Here is a 24,495-nt window from a genome sequence, read left to right as displayed (position 1 = left end):
CAGCGTCTGCTTTCTAATGTACCCATGGTGGGTGTGGGTACATGTATATAGTGCTGCTTTAAAAAGTGTGTGCATTAAACTATAAACAAGAGTGAGGCTGGAGAGACAGGTTAGTGGTGAAGAACCCAAACCGTTCCTGCAGAGGATCTGAGTCCGGTTCTCACCACCAGACTGGGTGGCTTATTACTGCCTGTAATGAGCTCTACAGAAGCTGGACCCCGACAGACACACACACATGCATCAGTAAGACTAAGCACATTTAGAGGCACCCTTGGTGTCTCCTCCACCCTTCTATGAGCCCCATTCTCTTCTCCTAGTAACTACTGCACTATCTGCTGTCTATGAATTCAATGATGGGACACAGTTCATGTCTGTCCCTTCGTGATTGGCTCGCTCCTTTAGTATGATGCTCAGCTTTGTTCATGCTGAGGTTGGTGCAGAACCCCTTCCTTTCTAAGGGTAGCTTTTGTTTCTGCATTCAGCCCCTGTGCACACTAGGGCTCTTTTTCTGTTTGCCATAAGATACTGTCCTCAGGAAACAAATATAAATGCTTGGTATGTATATTGTACAGAATATATATGCTCTAATTCTTTGTTTCAACTTTTTGGTTGTTTGTTTTTAAGACAGGGTCTTACTATAAGATCCAGGTCAGCTTGCAAAGTACTGGATTATAGGTGTGTGCCACAACATCCCACTTCCTGCTTTCAACTCGGAAACAGAACTGCTGGGTTATTGGTTAAGTTCTGTGTTAAACATTATTTAATTAGTTTCTCTGTGTAAGTGTGTGCGCATGCAGTCAGTGGAGGCTGGGAGGTAACACTCGGGAGCCACGTCATTCATTCTACTATGCAGGCTGCAGGGGCAGAACTTACATCATCAGACTTGGCAGCAAGTACCTTTGAGCCATCTCACTGGCCCAGTGAAACTGTGTCTATATTTTTAAAGATGTATTTATTTATTTTATTCATATGAGTACAATGTAGCTGCTTTCAGACACACCAGAAGAGGGCATCAGATCCCATTTCAGATGGTTGTAAGCCACCATGTGGTTGAAGGGAACTGAATTCAGGACCTCTGGAAAAGCAGTCAGTGCTTTTAACCGCTGAGTCATCTCTCTCCAGCCCATAAGATTGTATTTTTAAGATATCATTTTCTACAGTTACTATGTAATTACACTTAACTACTGTAATAATACCCAAGAATTCTAATTTCTCTACACACTTGCCAGAATGTGATATTTTCTGGGTATGTGGTAAGCATTTTGTGGCTTTATGTTTCCTTAATGATTATTTTATGCTATGTGTGTTGTTTATGTAACAATTATGATACACCAAAGGCCATCATATTTTATTGGCCCCTTGCATTCTACCCTATTTAGCATTCCTATTGCTGTGACAAAACATGGCTAAAGCAACTAAGGGAAGAGAGGGTTTAATTGGCTCACACGTCCATATTGCTTTTCATTACTGAAAGGAGTCAGAACAGGAGTGGTGGGAGCTAATGCAGAGGCCAGGGAGAGTGCTGTTTATGGGCTTGCTCAACCTGCTTCCTTACAGAAGCTCCCGGGGATGGCCCCATCCAAAATGGGCTAGGCCTCCCCTATCAATCATTAATTAAGAAGATATTCTACAGGCTTGCTTCCGTAGTTTGGTCTTATGAAGGTGTTTTCTTAATCGAGGGTCTCTCATCTCTTTAGTTTGTGTCAAGTTGACATAATTCTTTGGAGAAATGTCACTCAAGTCTTGCGCCAATTTTTGAATACTGTTTTCTTGTAGGTGCCCTTTATGCATATCAGAGATAATTCTTCATTCTGTGGGTTGGCTTTATTTATTATTTTACTTTTTGTGGGTTGGCTTTTTATTCTGGTGATAAGATTGTTCAGCCCTTCTTAATTTTGATGAGACCTAATTATCTACCTTTACTCTTGTTGCCTGGATCTTGTGTTCAAAACAGGGCAAATATGAGGTGGAGATGACCCTCCTGTGCTGTTTCCCATGTCTGTCCCAGTATTATAGCTCACATGCAGGTCTTCCTGCTAAGTCCTACATTCATTCTGTGTAGGACTGTAAGGGAAGAAGCACTCAGGCCCGCTCTCCTGACTGTGGATACACTGTTGCCTTACTAGCACAGTAACATACCGTTGCCGTAGTTGCCTTAGTAGTGCTTCTTGGTGATCTTGGTGTCTTTGTCAAGGAGTACATCACCACATACTAGAGGACGCTTTTCTCTAGGCTCTTATTTCAGTGGGCTCTGACAGATTCCACTTGGCTGTGTGCTTGTTCTTATGTTAGCACCATATTATTTTGACTTCTATGGCTTCATAATAAGGTTTAAAACCAGTGCATTATATATACATATGAAATTATCAAAAGAAGAATTTAATTAATAACAAGTTAAAAAATACAGAAAGGGTGAGGCTGACATTATTGTATTCTTTTAAGTTCATGATGGTTTTAAGGGCCCCTTACCAGGTTATGATAGGGCTTGCACTGAACCTGAGAATTGGTTTAGGTCATGTTGATGTTTTACCAAAAGCCTTCAATGAACACAAGGTGTCTGTCCATGCTTCGCTGACATTTCTGTAGTGATAACCTGATTCTCTTCTCTCTTTCTACATACTTTCTCAATCCATTGTCTTTGGTTACTATGGCAATTATGCACAAAATTGTCACATACAGAGATGTTGCTTTATGGCATCCCCATGTCTACCAGGCAGACCTGAAGGCATCAATCCTCCTGTCTTGGCTTCTTGAGGGTGGGAATACAGAGGTGTACACCCATCCTCAGCTCTCTTTTCTACTAGTAAGAGCAAACACTGTTGTAAACCATATCGTCATTACCACAGATTTATAATTTTAAGTTCTGCATAAAAAGAGTTAGAAATCAAGGTTGAAATAGTTTTTTATTTGTCCATATATTATTGTATTGATTAGCTTGCTTTTACTATGACAAATTGCCTGAGATAATCAACCTAGGGAAAAGTGTATTTAGGCTGTGGTTTCACAGGTCCTGTTACTTTGGCACAAGTCCATTCTGGTGAAAGTGTATGGAGGAGACAGCTTGCTACCTTGTGGTAGCTTGGAAGCAGGGGACAAAGTGAAAAGGGCAAAAGACTCTGAAAAACTGCTCACCAGAGCAGCTGGCCAACAAAGTTCCTTCTCAACGTACCAGGCTTTGGGAATTCACACAAGTCCTACCAAACCAGGCTTATAGTTGACCATCATGGTGTTTTAAAATAATAGATGATTAAAGGGCTTAAGAAATTCCTAAGAGTGTGCAGATGAAAGAGACTAGGTAAGCCCCTCACACCCACATGTGGAAACTGATTTTCTATAGTTTCCCAATGTTCATGAGTTGCCTAAAAGCATAAAACAAGTTGTGCTCCATTTGCTGTACGTGATCTTTGGGTATAGAATGAGTTCTAAAGCTGAGAGAAATACCTAGTTAGTTTGTGTTAATCTGTGGTTTCAACGACTATCCTGCCTTAGACTGGTGGGAAGGCAGAGGTACGGTGAGGTAAGGTGTTTCATTCATTAAGTCAGTGTGCTGTGTGTTTGGCTTGTATATTCTGTGGTTCTATGATAAAATGAGTGGTGATAGCATTGTCTCATGGCTGGTGAGGAGCAATATGCTAAGACCCTTTCCCTTGAGGTAAATGTAGGAGTAATTATATTAGGGTAGGTAAACCGTAGTAGATTTTATACATGTATTGAGCACTGTGCTCTGAATGTGGGATGCCTCCACAGGCTCCCAATGCTTAGTCCCAAGTTGGAGGTGATGGTTTAGGTTACTGGGGGTGGGCACTAAGGTTTTCTAGCTTGGCTCATGTCCTAGTCACTGTTCTCTAGACTGCAGATGCAACTTGAAGAGCCACTTTTCCTGCTGCCATGCCTGTCCTGCCATTTTAGACTTTTTTCTCACAAACTACAAGGCAAAACAAGGATGTTAAGTAGCTTCTTGCCAGGTACTTGCTCATAGTCATGAGAAACAGAACTAATAAAAGAAATTAAGAAACCTGGCCAAATACAATAAAGTTAAAAAATTGTCAAAATAAAAGTTACCAATTCTAGGTGATATAAAAATCCTTGACTTGACTGATACAAGGCTTGCTTCTGAACTTAGATTTAAAAAATGAAGACAGAACAGAACCCTGACAGTGTTACTTACAGCCCTACTTAAGGTTTCCTGTTCTCAGGTAGCAGGTAGCATGGCTGCCAGGGTCAGTGAGAGAGAGGACAGAATCTCTCTTGCCAGCAGAGCCACTGTGGCACATACATTTCTTGTTGCTGTGACCAAACACTTACCTAGAATTCCAAGGGAGGAAGGGTTATTCCGGCTCCCAGCTCTGACATACTGGGTGGAGAAGGCATGGCAGCGGGAGGCTACAGGCATACATCTGCTAGCCGAAGAGACAAAGGCTGAGCTAGCCCAGCTTTCTCCTCTCTCTTGATGTATTCAGTGGGATCCATCCCATGGAGGACCACCCTGGGTGTCCTGTACTCAGTTAAGCCTCTCTGAGAAACACCCTCAGCAGACATCCTCTTGCTTACATCTCCTACCTGACTCCAAAGCTCATCCAGTTGGTAATAAGGATCAACCATCCCAGCTTCAAGCAACACATTTCAGAGAGTGGAAGTGATAATTCTGTTACTAACGTTATAGCCATGTGAATAGCTGTTTCACCAACTTGATCTAATCAGACAGAAGCAAAAAAGTAACCCCAATGACTAAGTACAATGTTCTTCTAAAGTTTATTTACTTACATTCTTGACATTCTTTTTAGGCCTATTTTTAAAGCCTCAGCCAGGGTGAAGCAAATATGTGAGAGCACAGTAGGGCGGGTGCTCCTTCTCCATCTGCTCAGACCTCAGTGTGTGCTGCTCCTTAACCCTCAGTTTTCCCCGGGCCAGGTTCCAGAAATACTGTGGGCCACAGACACTGCTGTTTTGTGAGCCTGGATCTGGGCTGTCGCCACCCATACCATCTCTGATGGGACCACTTTTAAATATAAGAATACAAATGTCTATAGATTTTCCCAGTCAGTCATTTAGAGAGCTTAGTTAAGTCAGCCCTTATTGAAAACCTTTGGGTGCACACATGCATATAACACACAGACTAAGTTCCTCCACATATACATGCACGAAGTTGTCTGCCCTCCAAATATACACTAAATTGTCTACCACCCCACAAAGTTGCTAGCTCCCAACTCTACATGATCTACCTTTATAGTCAAGAGTTCTTTATTCTCACCAAAGACAACACACAAGCAGAATATGCATTTTGTACTACAATGAAGAGTGTAATGAAGAAATGCTTCAAGACAACTTTCTAACAAGAATATGTTCACAAGACCAGGACTGAAGAAAATGCATTTTCAGTCTCTGAGGTGTTCACATCCTGTCCACTCACACTGTCCCTTACACCACGGCCTACTTCATTATCTGGCAATTTAGCCAAAGAAATAATCGGGCAAGAGCCAAAAACTATAATCAGCAAGCAGGAGTGAAGACAATGGCATCTTACTGTAAACACAAAAGTAAACACCAGGAGTTGGCCGCAGTGCCTGACCACACGGCTGCTTAACTGGATGATGGAGCAGTTCAACTCTAATACACGACATGGTTTCTCTGCATGGCCCAGCCACACCATGGCTAGGACTATGGATATTATACTAAGCAAACCAGTCACAAAAAGACACACATTGTCTGGTCCCATTTTAAGAGCTACCTAAGGAGTCAAACTCCTAGAGGCAGGTAGGACAGGTCCTGGCAGCTGATGAGACAGGAGTGGGGGAGGGGTGAAAGGCTGTCGCACTTCAGTGCTGTTAGGTGAAGGGGCCATGGAGATCTGCTCCAAGACTGTGAGAATATATTTGACCCCTTAAAATGGTTCAGATGATAGAAAACAGGTTAGTTACATCATATTGTATCTGTCAGTGTTCTAAGAAGATGTGGTGGCTTGAATAAAAATGGCCCCTATAGGCTCTTGGATTTGAATGCTTGGGTACTAGGGAGTGGCACTATTAGGAGGTGTGGCCTTGTCGGAGGAGGTGTGCCACTGGGAATGGGCTTTGAGGTTTTAGGTGCTCCAGCCATGGTAAGTATAGCATTCTTTTCCTGCTGCCTGCAAATCAAGATGTAGAACTCTCAGCTCCTCTTCCAGCGCCATTCATGCCTGGATGCCACCATGCTTCCTGACTTGATGATAATGGACTAAACCTCTGAAAACTTAAACTGTAAGCAGCCCCAGTTAAATGTTTTCCTTTATAAGAGTTGCTGCAATCATAGTGCCTCTTCACACCACTAAGAGCCTAATGAAGAGAAGATTAGAATAATGTGTGTGTATGTCTATCAGAACTATTAAGTGAGAACCAGCTGTGAATTTTTATAGTGTTTGGCTCACGAGTAGGAAGTGCCAATACTTTAATTTTTTTTTTTTTTCCTAGTGAAAATACTGTCTTACCATAGTACGTAAGAATGTTAGGAAGGTCTTACCTGGGCTGGAGTGCTTGCAGTCACGGGAGGTGGCGAGGCACTGACTTTTGGCTCACTGGGGGATGCAGCTGAGCCCTGAGACTCCTGGCTCGCTGGCTGGTCTGGAGACAAAGCATCACTGCTATCTTCATCAAATGAGAACTCGCCATGAGTGTGAGGGTAGTCCTCCTTCACCACGCCTGCAGGGAGAACCACAGCACTCAGGGGGCTGACCAAGAAGGAAGCGATTAAAGCTGGGCTCTCCCAGGGGGAGCCACACTGCTATCATGCACTCTTTGGGGTTTTATGTTCTTCCAGTCAGATCAAACCTTTCAATCCAGCTACCTGCTGTAGGACGAAGAGGAGATTAGAGTGCTCTGTTGTTAGTTTTGTTCTGTGTGGTGCTGGGGATGGGCCCAGGGTGATGTACATGCTAGCCAAGGGGCCAGAGCACCAGCAGCACTCTAGTCCTGTTGGAAGGGGAGGGTTCTTGATGATACTGGAGAATATCACAGCAGGAAGGGGTGATCCAGGATGAAGGGCACACAGCCTCCTTTTCAAAATATAGCAGCAGGGCAAATGTGGAAAGAGAAGACCCTCCTCTCAACGGAGTAATATTTAAGAGATTCACAGACTTTATTTTTTTAAACCCTGACCTGGAAACAGGAGAAAGTGGGCATATTACGGGGCCTCTGCAAATCAGTCTCCATTTCAAAGACCAGCACACCTAACTACACTCACACCTCACTGCTGGGGCTCTCTTCCCAGATGTTCGGGATCAGCATTGACGGTTTTAGAATTTTGTTATTATAAACTGCCTACGGTTTAAACTCACACTGTCTTAGTAGGAAGTCCTCAGGGGTACAAGAGCCATACTAACTAGTGTCTCAGTATAAAAACCTGCTGACTGGGGTCCCACTGTTCATCTTTCCTGCTACAACTATGATAGAAATAAACAGAGCAGTGGTGACATGGGTGAGCCTCAGTGCTGGAGTGCTGTGCATGCACAGGCCTGTTCAAGTACCCAGAACCGGATGGACAGCAGCAGCCAAGTGTTAAGAGTGGGTGAAAGAGATGCCACTTCCCTTCAAGTGCACTGAAACCATGGACCACTCTCCTTGTCTGTGAAACTAATTATCTTTCTAATAGACATAATGAAGTCTACCAATCTGAAAGAGTAGAAACGAAACAGTGCAATACAGTAATTTACCTTAGAAATGTGATAATGGCATGAGACGTTCTTCTGACATAAAATGGGAGGCCATACTAACTGCACCAGAGGCCATTTCCTAATCTATAATAAAGAACCACGAGATGACCATCAGCTTCTCGCTGATTCAGAAAACAACATCCTTGACGGATGTTAGCATCTTAGTCAGATCTGTTTTATCTGAATCTCCTGTGCTTTCCTTTCTCCCAGAAGACTGAAGCTAGAACTCTTGCCTATAATCGCTTCCTTGACACTCGAATCCACAGGAAGGATGTTCTTCTCAACCAGCTCCATGGGACCAGGCCTTTGAGCAATCTTCTCGTTCAGGTCATCTGCCAGCCGAGCTCTCTTCAGCTTCATCTGTGTGGCCTGAAGAGATGGCTCTGCAAACGTTTCTGGAAGAGGAAGCATAGCTTTAACCATGGTGCCTAGCAAGCCACGGAACTGAGATGGCTGAGAGTGTTTGGTAGACATGGTAGCTCAGAGTGGGCTGGCTACCTGTCTATGCAACATAGCAGCTCCAAGGTTGAATCACCATGAACTGAAGCTGCAATGGGAACTGCCATCATGTGCCTACAGTAGGAGGTCAGATTTGATAGAACACGTATTAGTTATCAGGGAGACACAGCAGGAAGGCCAGTGTGGCCCAGAGCTCTAAAAGTGTAGGGTTCTCACTTGGCTTCACTGGAAAGGCAGTTCCTAGAAAGGGAGGAGGCATGGAGTCTTAGGGTAGAAGTGTATTTTCTTCCGTGGGAAGAGCTATGAGTCATATTCTTGGATTGATCTGTGTGTATCTTAGGGTCAGTTATCAAACTTAAAAATTTGGGCTTATTCTGAACCAAAAATCTCATTTTACACAGAGATTACAGTGAATAGAACTGTCATCTCATATATTTAAAATGATGGAGATGCTCCAACAGACACGAAGCCACTGTGGCTCTCCCACTTCCTCTGCTTCATCCTGTCAGTTCTGGAGCTTGTGGTAAGTCACTAACATACTCTCCCACTGTCTTGAGCTATGTTTATGCTGTTTTAAAAGTTAAGCGGGAACTAACGCTCCAAACTCTGAGCTCTTATGAGGTGAAGCACACAGAACTGTATAGGAACACTATAGACAGGGGGCAGGAGCAGCCAATTCTGTTGATGTTTTCAATGTTTCTGTGAAGCACACAGTAGGAGAGCCTGCTGTTCCCCTCTCTTCTCACTTTCATACGGTCTAAGTGAAAGCAGCAAAGAAAGCCTTCCGCAGTGGGAAGCAGAGCCCAGCAGGTCCATTGAAGCCAAGGCTCAATTTTTGCTGTTGAACTTCAGAAAACAATTTAGACTCTAAACTGCCAAATACCCAATTCAATCAAATTAGGCTAATGTCAAAATATGGCTGTGGTTTTAAGGTCATTCCTTTTCATTCTTCAGGTCCCAACTTTCATTTTTTCAAAATATACTCATAATAAAAAAATAAGTGTGTGAGTATTTGCCTGCATGTGTGTGTGTGACCCATATGAGTGCCTGGTGGTCAGGGAGGCTTGAAGATGGCAGCGGATCCCGTGGAGCGGGAGTTACAGGAGGCTGTCAGCTGCTTGACCACAGTATTGCAACCCAACAGTGTCCTCTGTAAGAGGACAATGTGCTTTTAATTGCTGAGCCACCTCTCCAGCCTTGGGCCTTCCTTTCTTTTATTTTCATAAACAAAAATTTTGAATAGATGTATTTCTTTTTATTTTAATTCTATTAATGACATCTTCTAGAGTCAGAATTGCCTTCTGACTCTATAGACAGCATTGTATACACACACAAATGCACATGAACACGCATGCACGCATGCCTTGTTGTTCTCTGCTGTGTCAGTGGAGGGCTTGTTGAAGTCACTGATCCCTGACAGCTGCAGGGCTCTACCTAACATTGCTCTGATAAATTTTTCAGTTTAAAGGATTTCTGAGAACACAAACCATAGTGGAGAAAGGCACACATCTGCCACCTCCTGCTCAGGACCAAGAAGGACACATAGGAGCACACTCTTTTGGCTTGTGGAGACAGTACAGCACTTAGTACTCCTTTAGAACATATTCTAATGCAGGCATCAGCCTGTGTCTCTCAGTCCTAGCTACCTGTTTTGTTCCCTGTTTCTCTCTGCTTCTAAAGTGCAGGATACAGGAAGGCATGCAGCTGTGCCGTGCTCATTATTGGGCCACTGGTTCTTAGTATTTAGCCAGTGGAAGCACAGCTCTCAAATGGGTACCTATTGCTCTTGAAGACCTCCATCTTTGCCTGTGTCTGAGCTACCAGGCTACCATCCTGCATGTGAAGGTCATCTGACTTCTGTTACTAGGCCCAGAGAGAACAGACTTTTTCTGCCTCACAACTGTCTATAAATGGCTGAGAGGTTTCCAGATTCTTCTTAAAGCTTCTCAGGCACCTTCGCCTGGGATTCTGTCCAAGGATGAAGCTTTGTTTTTTTTTTTTTTTAAACTTTTGCTTAGTAAATTAGTTACAAAAGCAGAATGATAGGAGGTGATAGGTAGAAGGCTGGAAATCTGTGACAGAGAAGCTGGCTATAAAGATGGCTGACTCAGAGAGAAGGACAGCCATGTGAGTCACAGATTCTGCAGGAATGGAATAATGTTGTCTGGCCTCCAGGGGCTAAGACTAGATCACTCAGAGGTGTCAGAGACAGTCATGTCACAATGACTGTTGTATTTAAGAGGAATAGCAACATGTGTGGGCACCACCTTCACTAGATACCAGTGAGATCCAAGCTAGATAGAGAAGAAGACAGATAAGTCTTAATGGCCTAAGGACAGTACAGGTGGACTTAGGAGGCAGTTGGCAGAAGCACCGCTTTATGAGGTGACACCCCCCCCCCCCCGCCCCCAGGTATTCTACACAGAGATTCAGTTTTGAGTCTTCTTGGTGCTATCCAATTTGAGGATGCCAGCCTGTGGGGTAAAGCGTTATTAAAATGGGAATAAAGAACAATGGTCGGCATCTCACTTTCCTTCAGCAAACACAACCCCTTACCTTCTAAAATATGCATCCTGACAAGCTCAGAGCGGTCTGGGCGGCTCCGGATCTTGTGCTTCAGAAAATTTTCAGTCTTAAAAAGAAAAGTACTGCTCACAATTCATTGTAGTTTTAGATTTTCTTCAAAGATAAATGATATACCCGGTTGTATCTTTGACAGAATGATCAGAAATTTGTACTGAGAACTTTCATCTATCTCATAGTTTATAGTGTAGCCTTCCCAAATCAATCCAGAGGTTTGAAGTATATTAGTACAAAGTAAATACTTCAGAGAGTTTTATAGTTAAACTGAGAAAAGCTCAAAATTTTAAGATAAACTTTAAATAAACATAAGATGTAATCCCTTCTGAGCTGGTGCCCTGAGCAGACCTTGGGCACTAGCTCTGCACTCAGTCCCACAACATCCAAAAGAAGCTCAACTCCCAGGGGCTCTAACATGCACACAGCATCTGCCCCAACACCAGGAGTATATAAAGCTAATATTTTAGAGAAGTAGACATTTATTTAGATATTAAAATTGTTAAAAATAAAATTTTATTTGTTTTTATATTCTCAGGCACCTTCTCCTGTATTTAATTCTCAACCAACAGGTCTAGGAGCTTCTTACCGCATTCTGGGGACAGTCATAAGGAATTTTCATAATATTTGTATTTCCATACTGCATAATAGAACTTGTTCCCCCCCACCAGGCAAAACAGAAAGAAAGCCTTGCATATGGGGTTGAGCACCCATTCGATGTGTGGCCACAAAGGAGCCACTCTCAAGAACACAGTTGAGTGTTCCATGCTTATTTAGCTGTGCTCTCAGTCCATAGGCAACACACAGTGGCACAGACCCATGGAGAAATTGGCCAAGGACCTTCAGAGGTACATGGCTTCCTTGTCTCTCTGCAGGGCTAATACACATCAGAGGCTTTTGCCTGGTTTGTCTGTTAAAGATCTGGTCATGCCCTAGACTGCTTTCTTATAACACCCAGGACCACCAGTCCAGGAATGGCCCCATCAAAAGTAGGCTGGGCTCTGCTAATCAGTCATCAGTCTAGAGAATGCCCTGTAGCCTTGCAATGTGGTGGGGCATTTTCTGAATTGATCCCTCTTCTCAGTTGATTCTAGCTTTTGTCAAGCTCGTAAAAAGCTAGTCAATGCAGCCCTGAAAACACATGGATAAAACCTGTTACCATTTTGTTTTTTATTTATTTGTGTGTGTGTTGATGCATCCTTATGTGTGCATGTGAGTGTGCATATAGAGGACAGAGGCTGATGACAGGTGTCTTTTTCTCAACTTCTCTCCATTTGGGGTTTGTGCGTGTTAGGGTTTCTTTCTGAAACTAGAGCTTACCAGGTTGGTTAGACTGGCTAGCCAACAAGCACCAGGGACTTTGTTACCTCAGCCTCCTCAGTGTTCTGACAAGTCCAGACTTAATTTTATATGGGTGCTGAGGATTAAACTCAGCCCCTATAGCAACCACTTTATTGACTTGAATTATCTCTTCTGGCAGAGTTCCTGATTTTAAAGGAAGAAAAATGAACCGTCACACGCTTTCTGAAAATCTCTAAGAAACTACCTCAGAGCACATGCTATCTATATCAGGCGTCTTGGAGTCATCATGCATGTTCTGCAGTGATATATTTAGAAGTACGAGTGCCTGGGATACAACATAGAAGTAAGGATTTTAAAGAGAAATCACTCACTCTGGCTCGCTCCAGGCTTTTTATCTGCTCATGGAATGCTGCTGGACTCTTCAAAGCTGTTAGGAAGAAAACAAATTGATTCTCCATCATAAACAGGAGCTTACATCTTAGCTCGCCACTCTGCTGACCCCCTCAGTACACACCTGTGCTGACATTTAGTTACCAGGTCCTTTATAAGACTCCTACAAATTTGGACTCTTCAACATTACCCAACTGAACTTCCATTCTTTGCAAATAAAGCAAGTGGCCCTTACAGACAGAGCTGGCATAGAATGACTATAAATGCCAGGTCAGGCCGTTCTGTGGCCCAGGAACTGTCACAGATCTTTGTTCTCAGTGCCATATGCTTCTAGATAAAACCCATGTGATCTTGGAACTTCAACATGGGGACACACAGCACTCATGTCTCATAGATCTGAGGTGCCATCTATTCAGAACTCACAACTGGCTATGGTGAAGGATAAGACAAAGTGGTGTTTACATTTCCATCTGTCATCTTTGAAAACTCTGGATTTGTGTATATCCAGCATTGTCCTGTAATAGCAGGCATGTAAGAACCATGGACTTAGGTCAGCAGATGGGAGACAGGACCAGCTCCCCACAGTCAGTCAGGGTTGATCTAGCAGATGCCTTAAGCACCATTATCTGATGCCAGTTGACTAACTGGCTGGGTGAGGAGTGTGGTGGTGGAGACACCTGGCAGATTACCAAAGTGTCTTTGGGTTAACACAGCTGGATTCAAGATATTTAGAAGACGGGCAGTAAGCAGTCTTTAAAAGTCTCACTAAGGGGAAAAAAATCTGAGGAAAAAAATATCCTCATTAACTGATAAGTGATTTCTGGGCTAGCAATGAGTTATAGGACTGGAATTTTTTTTGGAAATTGTTTGTTTTGTAATTTCTAGTGTTTTAAAGTTAATTTCTAAACACTAAATAGTAGATACATAATAACAAATAATCCAGATGTATAATCCTATGTTATATAAAATCAACCATTCTCCTCTCAAAGACTTCCAAAGCTGGTGGTTAAAGGTGAGGAAAAAAGTTTAGATAAATGCTTCAAAATCAACTCTTATGAATCTCTTGAAGGAAACAACTGTACTTAGGCCAGAAATATTACACTAACTGTAGTGTTAGTTTAACCTGAGATACACAGAATTAGGTAGATCATAGCCTACTATCAAGGAGAATGACCATGAAATTAAGTTTAAGTAGAACAAGGTCATGAGTTAATTGTATCACTTTACTCTTACAGGTCTAATCTCAGATGTACCAGCACTGTTGTCAACTCAACAATGTTAAAACTCAGACATTAAAATTCACAGTAAGAACTTCACAGTGTCTTAGAGGCATCTTCTTCATTAGTGTAAAATTCAAGCCCATTTTATACACTGCATCTTTTTTAAATGTAGTCTAAGGGCTCTCCTGGGCGGCCCCGCTGACCCCTGGCGTTCCGGATAAGCTTGAAGAAAGACCTTGAGGACTGAAGGAAGCAGGGCAGGCTTTCCCCAGGAACGCCCATCCTGTCCCAGCACACCAGAGACAACAGCAACTTGCTCTTACGTGGCATGATGCCCTGGTCCACTAGTTGCTCTCTTGTCCTCCTTTGTTGCAGCCTCAGCTGGAGCACTGTAGAAAGGAGAGAGTTGATTAGCAACCACAGAAGCCAATGTTCCAAAGGGGACACTTGGTCATTATTAAACATCCACTTCACTATCCAATAAGAAGGAAATCAGCTATGCAGCTGAGTGTGGTGGCCATGGCTGTAACCTCAGCTCTCAAGGAGCTGAGGCAGGAGGGTCAGCCAATTTGCACAGTGGGTTCCAGGACATTCTGAACTACAGGTGAGACCTTATCTTAAGGAGGGAGAAGACCACACTTGGCACTAAGTCGTAAAAAACAATCATGATTCTGCTTGTTGGTCAATTCTGAACTTACTCAGCAACTCTCTTGTTCAGTTAACTGACAAACGCTAGGCATGTTCCTATTCAAAAACTTCACACGGTGCTCAAGCAAACGAAGATGGTTAGCTTATGCGGTATGACTTGTTCAAAAGAGATCTCATTCGAGCAAGGATGAGATTTCTTGACAGTTTCCTATGTTAGCAATAACAATTTACTTTAAGAAAAGGCTGACTTGTTTAGAAGGACTTCTCTACAAGGAAATAATTTAAAAGGAGCTTTAGCTTTTGTATGCTTGAGTGCATACAAATTAGGCCAGCGAGAAACTTCTAAGTTATTAATTTAAAATAGTCTTTGTATAAACACACACCGAATTTCACCCTACAAGTTCCGAGAAACCTGCAACCAACTGGCATCACTGTTTAATATATAAAATTTGATACATTGTGTGACTTGGTAGAAACAAGGCCTACATTAGGAAATGTGGACATCTAACTTGTCAAACAGAAATTAACTTACTGCACCCCCTGATCTTTCAAGGAGATTCTTTCTCTTTAGATTCTCTAGAGATTCAGTAAAAAAAACAAAAACAAAAAACAAGTCTATCTAAAAAAGAACATATCAAGTAAAACTGAAAACTTTTTCCTAGTTATTTTAAGCTGTTTTGTTATTATTTTAAAATTCTGGTTAGGATTATTCAAGGTCTGTATAGAAGTCACCTACGTGTGCTTCTCACCGGCGGGGAGAGAAGGCAGCTCAGCGCGTGGAAATGGAGGAGGCTGAACCAAAGGCTTGGCATGCAGCACACTGGTGCTTCCCATTTCCGGGAGACCCCGTGTGCCTCAGAGACCACAGTCCTGACAGCTGTTGGCCCTGTGAACACTTCAGAGCAGAGTCCTTCCTTATGCTGGGGAGCCCGGAACTGTCCTGTGGCTCTTATGAACACCTTCTTATCAAGGCTAGATATGAGGACTGAACACATAAATGTGACTTGGGGTTTTCTTTTTGGACCACAGAGTTTCACTGAGACTGAATTTAGAATTGAAACAGTTGATACAAAACGGTTACAAGTAAAAGCAGCTTAAACAGCAAGCACACGAGCTTTTTTTTTTTTTTTCCTAAAGAAATGCACAAGCGGATGCTGTGTAGTACTTAAGGTTGTCACATCAAGGAGAATCCCAAGAAAAGCAATGAGAGGACAAAGGGACAGGGGTTACTCCAGGTCAAACAGTCAATGTTGGGGAGAAGCTCCAGCAGGACAGTCTTTCCCTGCTCCCCAGGGATCCCCAAAGAAAGGTCTCAGAAACACCAATGCCCCTTAAAAACAAACAAACAAACAACAAACAAGCAAACAAACAAACAACCCTGGGAGGCAGAGGCAGGCAGATCTGAGTTCAAGGGCATCCTGGTCTACAGAGGGAGTTCTAGGACAGCCAGTGCTACACAGAGAAACCCTGTCTCAAACAAACAAACATACAAACAAACAAACAAACAGAAAAAGCTAAAACCAAACCCAACCTAACTAAACCGACCAACTAACTAAAAAACCCCTCAAACAACAACAACAACAACAACAACAGAAAATCCCAACTCCACACTATGATATGCAGGGGTGAGCCATGTTTGAACACAGAACATTTTCTGCACACTGACTTCTGTGGATGATGAGCACATCACCAGTTACTGTCTGCAAGCCAATACCATGACAACTGCTTGTGCATCTCAGAGGCTCTTTTGAGTGGTTGCTTCAAGAGCCCACAAGCGCAGGAATGCAGCCCTGGGTCCTCCAAGACTTACCCATGTTGACATGAGCAATGCACCTGCTGTGAGGTCATCACACAGAATGGATGAATGAACGCTACTCCTGGGTTCCTCATGCCAATACTCCAGACTTCCCCTACCTCCCCATTCTCTCGTCTGAGGACAGCAACTGGGTGTCCAACAACTCCAATCAAATCCGACCCTGTCTATATACTCAAGAGTGAAGGGAAGACTTCCTAGACTCCCTCACTCTCAACTACTACTCACTAGCCTAGGCTACTCATACTACAGGATCCTCCTCATACTTGAGTATTTATTTGCCTGACGGTTCCACAAAATGAAGGAGGGCACTTTATTTATGACTGATGTTTTATTACGAAGGCTACAAGTCAGAAAGAGACAATGAAAGAGGTGCATTGGGGTGGGGGTCCTCACTGGGCTTCCGTCCTTTCTCTGACTTTATCTGTACCTTCCTGAAACTAAAGGTACCCAGAAGCCATCAGTCATATAGCATACCCTAAATGTTTTCATCACTGGCAACACTGAGCAGCCTGTGTATGAGAACCAAGATCAAGGCTCACAGAAGATACTTGCTCAGCCCCAACCCCCATTACCTAGGAAACCATTTTTGGAGCTGGATGCCAGGAACAGAGGCAGACAGCAGATAGTCACGTGTCATACCACACAGCAGAAGCACCAAACACCAATTGTTTTATTTTTTATTAAACTAATACAATTTATTTAAAAATATGCAACTTAGTATTGACATTTTTAAAGTCATCAAAATAATTTATCATCATTAAATGCCTCTTAAATGTACATGATATCTTCTGAAGCTAAAAGTAATGTGCATTCAACCAGTTTCTAAAATCTATTTGGAACATTAAACATGATAGAAGTAGAAAAAAATCTCTTATGAAGTCCTCTATGGAAGGAAATTGTGAAAGGTTCCTGATTAGACAGAAACCGTTCCATCTCCAAGGGAGAATAGGCAGTGTAACTGTGGCTTCATGGAATGAATTGGGTAGTGTTCCTTCTGTTTCCATTTTGTGGGACAGATTGAAGAGTATTGGTATTAGATCTTCTTTGCAGATCTGATAGAATTCTGCACTAAAACCATCTGGTCCTGGGTTTTTGTTTTTTTTTTTTTTTGTTTTTGGTTGAGAGACTTTTAATGACTGCTTTCATTACTTTAGGGGTTATGAGACTGTTTAGATAGTTTATCTGATCCTGATTTAACTTTGGTATTTGATATCTGTCTAGAAACTTGTCCATTTCATCCAGCTTTTCCAGTTTTGTTGAGTATAGGCTTTTGTAGTAGGGTCTGATGATTTTTTGAATTTCCTCAGATTCTGTTCTTAGGTCTCCCCCCGACTTTTTTTCATTTCTGATTTTGTTAATTTGGATACTGTCTCTGTGCCTTTTGGTTAGTCTGGTTAAGGGTTTATCTATCTTGTTGATTTTCTCAAAGAACCAATTGTTAAAACAAAAACAAAAACAAGTCACGTGTGTTTTCATCCAGTTTCCTACATGGGTAAAATAAGCAAGCCAAGCAACTCCTCCCCCCCAGCTTAGGTCATTCTGACAGGAGAGAACAGAATGATTTAACCGATGCTCTCAAAATTCCTTGTATAACTCTCTCCCAAAACAACAACATGCACAGAGCTCCTCAAGCATGAGGCTGCTGCATGGGATTGTTAGAAAATATCAGTAGTTGATAATAGGACAACTGCTTTGAAGCAAAGACATTAGAAAGGACATGTCTGGAGAAGAGGCAGACTTGGAAGTAATGTGTTATATTATGTCTGTTGGCTGCTAGCTCTTTAATCTTCTGTCTGTACCAAAATGTGAACAGTATGGGAGAGTATCTAATAGATAAACTCAGGTAGACATGGGGTGCCACAGACATTGCAAAGCTTGGTGAATTTTACAATACAATTATTATATTTGTTCATATTAAACACAACAAATGAGGAACAACTTGATAAAGGCTATTCTTAGAATTAGTTATAAAGTACTGTTAGTACAAACTAATAATTTTAGAAAATAGCAAATTTCCTTTTAGTACTCCACTCACCCACACAGAATAAATGGCTGTGGGCAGCTGAGCACACTGCGAGGCAGGGGGAGGGCAGGGGTGTTTTTTTTGCTTCTCAGGGATTGTGGAAAGGATCCAGGACTGTGAAGATAATGGTGTGGTCTTCTGACTGCAGAGGTTTCTGCAGCGATAGATGTCAAGAAAGGTCGCTTTCCTCTCTCTTGAGACTCCATATTAACCAAAGCTGCTCCATTCACATGGAGGAAGAAGGTCCCAGAGCACTGGATGTTACTCAGCCCTTTGCAGTCCTGAACCCCTAGCTGCTATCCTAGAATGCACACCAGCCTGGCATACTGTCCTATGGCGGATGGCACAGGTGTCTGAGAGGCGTCTTTTCCTGGAAAGGGCTTCATGTCCAGACAGGGTACCTGAGAGTTGTATCCTGGTCCCCTCTGAGACACTAATGGGCTCATAACATCACAGTCTGCATGCTATTAGTAAGCTGACTGGCACTGAGTACCTTCCATGCCCATCTTGCAAATGTGAAGGCAAGAGATGAATCCACGTGAAGTGACATTCTGGTGTGAAAGCAGCTCAAGCACACACGAACTGTACACTTGCATCTTTCACAAAGCAAAAGCACAGAGCTAGGAGAGCAGAATGGAACTCACATTTGAACAGTTGCAGAGGTTGCCTTTAGTTCTGGAAACAAGGAACTAAAGCAACTCATTACACTGTCCCCCGAGAAGTCCTTAAACATAGAACAGAGCTTAACCCTGTGCTTCCTAAAGGAAGTGCTGACATGCACTGGTACACTGCATTCAAGAAGCACTGTGTCCTCTGTGAAAGCCCCAATCGCAGTGTATGAATCCCAAATACTGAGCATGTACAAAGTGCCCTGCTGAAGGTGGCAGACGAGGGTACAGTCCACCGGCTCATGCATGGTTCACATCCTTCTCTAAGTAGTCTGTGTCCTGAGTCATATGAAACAGGAAAATATGAAAAAGAAAGAGAACCAAAGGGGAAAACAATGGCTGCACACTGGCACAGCCTCTGGTTCTGCTTTGCACTCTGTTGTGTTGTCATAGTCTACACAGTGATGAGACTGCAACGTAGTCTCAGCTGTAGGCTGTATCTGCTAATGGTGCCACACAGCTCTCAGTAGCTACCATTTATTGCTTGCTTGTTTCCAGTGTTTGCATAATGATATTCTGGTGGGGTTTTGTGCATAAACTTTATTCCTCATTTCCTAAATTTAAATTTCTAGACAGGAGGGCGCCTCGATGGTCTCTGCACACAGCATGACTGCAGGGCAATAGGAGTAGTCTGTGTGCACAGCATCATGTTTTAAAGTTGCATCAGGTAAGTGAGATCACGAACGACTTCCTGTTGCCTCCATCACTTACTGACTCTGAGGTGCCTGCCGTGTCTCACGCGCTCTCAGGGCTAGTATTCATGAGCTTTCCTATGAATTTTTACAAGGAGACAGATTTTGAAATTTTAATTTAAAAGTTCTTGTTAAAAACCACAAAACCCAAATTGTGTTAATTAGAAGTGTTTTGAACTTGTTCTATTTTTGTCAAATAAAAAAATGTATCGTAATTGCTACTATGAAGAAGGGTAGGGGATCTAATGACTAACCTGCGTCTGGTGAGCGCGGCAAATGCTTTGGTATTAAAAGTGCCTTAGTTACATTTCCTTGCTTCCTAAATAGTTGAAGATAATAAAATTAAGGTTAATATCTAACACAGAAGATCTTACATATAATAACTTACACAGTACTTATATAAAATTTCAGCTTTTCAAGTTAAAATGACCAGTATTGAAAATTTCACTTTAAAAGTGTATTAATCACAATGAACAGTTGGCATGAGCTGAGCAAGCCAACAAGAAGCACAGCTCTGGCTTAGTGTGAGGGACACGAGCAGTGTGTTACAAAACAAGTGGAAAGGACACTGGGAAACAGAATGGAGCGTAGCCAGGGCCTGGAGATGCTGACTCATCACGCTGCAGGGCTGGGTGTAAGAGGACGGGGGAGTGGGGAACCTGCAGCAGGCTGCGAGGCAGACACAGGAGCCGGTATTGGTTACTTAACTTAAGGGTGAGGCAAACCTGCAGGTTCATGAGGGGTGAGGAGATCCTGAAAACCAAAACCCAAAGCCAAGCAGTCTCATCCAGGCTGGGCGAGCTGGGGTGAGAGTAGACAGAAATGAAATCACGCCTCAGAACTGATGATCTACTGACAGAACAAGGTGCAGGGCAATAAGCAGACCTTGGTTTCAGCTTCTTCCAAACAGATGTTGGAGTAATTAAGATAGTCAAATGGTTGGGCTCGTCTGAGCAGGATGCAGTGAGGGGCCTGACTGTACAAAGCAAGGCAGTCCCCAGAAATGTATCTCCTGGGTTGGGCATGGAGGGTCAAGTTGGCTCATGTCTAATATCTGTCTATCCAGCAGTTTAGTGGCCAAATGAGATTTGCTACAGGCAAATTATAACAAGAAAAATTTATACTGAAGAGGTAAAGTGACAAATTATTCTACTTTCCTTCAAAACAAATGTTTAAACTGGTGGTAACTACCAGCACTTCTACTTCCACGATTACTTCAATCATGAAACTGTAAAACTAGGAAAAAGCCTTCCTCAGAGATTCCCTCATTAATTTTATGTTTTAAATATCAAATTATGTGTCTGTGTGTGGGTTGGTGGGTATATATGTGTACAAGCGCCATGGGGGTCACAGCTGTTGGATCTCAGGACCTAGACTTGCAGGCAGCCATGAGCCGACAATGTGGGTGCTGAGAACTTACCTCAGGTCCTCTGGTGTGAGTACAGGGTGCTAACTTTCCAGATTTCTTTGCTGGGAAGATTTACGTTTCAGTCACAGGGGAAGAAGTTAGTTCAGGGGCTTCCTTCTGAGCTCAGGCCTCAGAAAAAGACCCCTGCCTGTGATGCTAGTACCTTGATGTAAGTATCACATTTTTATATAAAAGTTTCCTACTTATTTGTTGAAATTAAAGTGAAGGTGTGCATAATGGCTAGTAAGAAGAATGTGAGATCCATTCCATTTTATCCAGACTTCCTGTCCTCTGTCACTGCTGTGAGAGCCCCATGGTGTCAGAAAATGTCTTCTGAGCATCCTATTAAAAGTAAATACAAAGTATGCAAAGAAACACACAGCACAGGGCTGGATTAGTCATGGAGTTTGGGAGTTGGCTTTAAAAAGTGAAATTTAGCTCTTCTCCTTCACTAAGTACTGCAAGGCCTCTTGTTACTAAACAGGGATAGTTAAGAGTCTTATTCAGTTTGGTAGCATCTTTCAATGATACAGTTGTAGATTAGCTTTCTTTAATGGATTTAGCATCCTGACAGAATCATTTTGCTGTCTAACGATAGTACCAATATACACTGTCAGGAAGTATGAGAGCCTGTCTCTAACTGTTACATGATGTGTACCACCATGTTTTAATAAATTAAAAAACAAAAACTGCCTTCATCTACTTAACCAGATGGTGGCCTCATGTCAAATAATATAAACATTCGTTGAGTGATAGGAAGACAGCAAGTGTCCTGGGACAGCAGGACTGGGCTGTGATGTGGCGAAGCTCAGGGAATCTTGGGTAACATCTCAACATTCCAGGGCAGGAACTTTAACAGAAGGAACTTCCCCCGATGCCTTAAGAGTTGTTTTGAGATGATGTCAGGCGTGAGTTTTAAGCCTGAGCATCCTGTAGACCAGAAACAGAGATGTGAATTGCTTAGTCTGGACCTTAGGAAGCTCATATTTGATATGGGAGCAGAAATGCCAGATGACAAGTAGCCTTGCAGGGCCAGGTCTCAGAAACTAGGAACAATGTATCATTTGAAGCCACAGGCATTTGCTAAGGCAGAGATACAAACAGAAAGCAAATGAGTTCAGGGATCAGCTATCAAGAAAACCAACAATTAAATGTGCACTTGGAGGTCAGATTCAGAAAGGAGAGCACGGTTGTCAGAGGAGCCAGAGTGCTGCTGCTTCCACACACACAGGAGCAGCTTTGTGGAAGTTAGGCTGCAAGAGGAGAAGCAGCAAGAAGCAGGCAGGAGTGTGTCCTGGAGGCTGTGGGCTGGGCTGACACCCAAAGAGAGCTTTGTGAGGGGAACACTCTCTCTCTCTTCAGGGGGCTCAGAGCTTTGGTCGGACACAGCCAGGGAGTTCTGAAGTGATGGCTTATATTTTCTCTGAGAAGTAGCAAGAAAGGTGCAGTGTTGAAAGTGAGGATGATGGCTAGGTGGGAGGTCAGTGGAGGACGCATGGAATACTTAACAGCACAACTGGAAAACTTGAAACACTGGCAGATAATAAGGCAGCAACTATTGTTGGCAAGTCACTCACTGGCCCTGAACTATGCCATTTTTATCACCAAAAAGACCACAGGACACAAAATCAGAATACTTGGGGTTTTTCAAAAGTTCTATATATGGTACCTTTGTTAAAATCAAAACAAAACAACAACAAAAACCATACTTGCAATTCTATTCTTAACTGAAATGCAAAGAGCTCTTGTATGCAGACACAATGTGTGCACACATGTTCACAGCAACTACGACAGCTTAAGTGTTACAGGAATCTGCAAAGTCTATACTGAACATGGAGTACTTACTATTCAGCTAAGAAAGGAATTATGTATTGATATTGACCACATGAGGGTGAGGGAGAGAGAACTCAGCTGTTACGAGCAGTTGCTGCTCTTGCAGAAGTCCCCAGTTTAGCTCCTCGCACCCATGCTCATGGTAGCCTGGGGCTCTGACACTCTCTTCTGGACTCTGCGGGGACCTGTGCTCTCTCTTCCTCTCCCTGCTTCCCTTCTCCCATCTCTAACTGAGGACGAGCCTGGAAAACACATTATATGAAAGAAGCCAGACAGAAAGTGTGACATATTATTTTACTTATAAGAAATATCCACCTGTAGTGGTGGCACACGCTGGTAGGATTTGCTGAAGGAGGCAGAGGCAAGAGGATCATGAGTTTGAGGTCAGCCTGGGCTACACATTTTTGCCAGGCAGTGATGATGCCTGCCTTTAATCCCAGCACTTGGGAGGCAGAGGCAGGCAGATTTCTGAGTTCGAGGCCAGCCTGGTCTACAGAGTGAGTTCCAGGACAGCCAGGGCTACACAGAGAAACCCTGTCTTGAAAAACAAAACAAAACAAAACAAAAAACAAACAAAGAAAGAAATATCCAGAACAGGCATACTGATGGCTGCCAGGAACCAGGGGAAGTCATTGGAGCAGCTGCTGCTGCTGCTCTTTGGTTATGACATTCCTTTGCCCCCTACACTGTGGTAATCAATGTGTAACATTGTAAGTGTATACAATACTACTGAATTGCTTCCTTTAAAATGGTCAACTTAATGCTAAGTGAATTTCACTCTAACACATTTTTTTTTTAAATAGAGAGTAACACAAAATATGCTAAGAAACTAATTTCTCAGGATTCAAATCTCCAATTTCCCACTCCTGGTTTGTCCCCTCCCCACCAATACAATTTCATTAACCATTAATGGGGTGATTGGTAATTAAATAGTTGCATTTTCTATTTTCTGCCACATAGACTTCTGTGCATTCCTCAGAAGCACACCTTTTCTGTATGTTTCTAGCATCTGCTACAATGCTTACTTAAAAACCAGCATTTTTTTTTTCAGTTCACATGGGTAGTTAAAATATATAATTTGCTTCAGTTTCCTAAGAAACATTTAAGAACAAATTATCAGAAAGATTTTCTATGGGTCAGTAATTATCCTGGGGCAAAGTGTTTCATCTTAGTGTGTGAATCTTGGAGGCTGTTTTTTTTTTCCCCCAAAATTAATCATTTTCTTGCATTTTATTAGTTTACTGTGGGGCACAGTCAGAGCACTAGTGGGCGTGACTGACCCCCATCTTGTGGGCCCATTACTCAGGGAGCCACCCTTCTTGTCAGCCTTGGTGTTTACGTTTGAACTAATATTGGTAGAATAGACAGAAATGTAATTATGCTGCTGTGAATGATAAAGGAGACTAAAATGGACAGGCTACAAGTCAGGGTGTGAGGCCCACAGATGCATGGTGGATCCATCTCTTTCTTATTCCTACTCACACCGAATGTGAAATCCATGTGAACCTACAAATCCTCAGATGCTAAAGGAGCAGTCAAAGGTCACATGGCTTTAGCTGTATTTTCAGGGTCTAGTTTGCTCATAGTAAAGTAACGTTCTTCAGTAAATTTTTAAAAAGTAAGGCAGAGATGAAAACAAAACAATCAAAAAAAAAAAAAAAAAAAGAAAGCACAACCCTCCAAAACAAAGCAAACCAACCCAACCAACCCAACCAACCAACCCAACCAACCAACCAACCAACCCAACCAACCAACCAACCCAAACAACCAACCAA

At 42.7% G+C, this 24,495-nt stretch overlaps 1 protein-coding gene across 4 annotated transcripts in view; it reads right to left on the bottom strand.

Moving 5' to 3' along the window:
* Nucleotides 1-24,495, bottom strand: part of Mrtfb (myocardin related transcription factor B) — a 167,245-nt gene that overhangs the window by 30,870 nt on the left and 111,880 nt on the right. For 3 of the 4 annotated variants that reach the window (XM_029470662.2, XM_021184572.3, XM_021184573.3), the window contains 5 exons: nt 13,956-14,021; nt 12,394-12,449; nt 10,700-10,775; nt 7,918-8,079; nt 6,496-6,674 (listed from right to left, as the gene is read on the bottom strand). In XM_029470662.2, coding sequence (XP_029326522.1) covers nt 6,496-6,674; nt 7,918-8,079; nt 10,700-10,775; nt 12,394-12,449; nt 13,956-14,021 — 539 coding nt within the window. Of the gene's footprint in view, nt 1-6,495; nt 6,675-7,917; nt 8,080-10,699; nt 10,776-12,393; nt 12,450-13,955; nt 14,022-19,733; nt 19,764-24,495 lie in introns of those variants that run through there. The other variant, XM_029470663.2, reaches the window with a different exon arrangement.

Source organism: Mus caroli, unplaced genomic scaffold, assembly GCF_978045245.1.
Source record: "Mus caroli unplaced genomic scaffold, Mus_caroli_1 scaffold_17, whole genome shotgun sequence".
In the NCBI taxonomy this organism is placed as follows: domain Eukaryota; kingdom Metazoa; phylum Chordata; class Mammalia; order Rodentia; family Muridae; genus Mus; species Mus caroli.
Note: the sequence above shows the minus strand (reverse complement) of the source record. Positions and strands in the feature narration are given on the sequence as shown.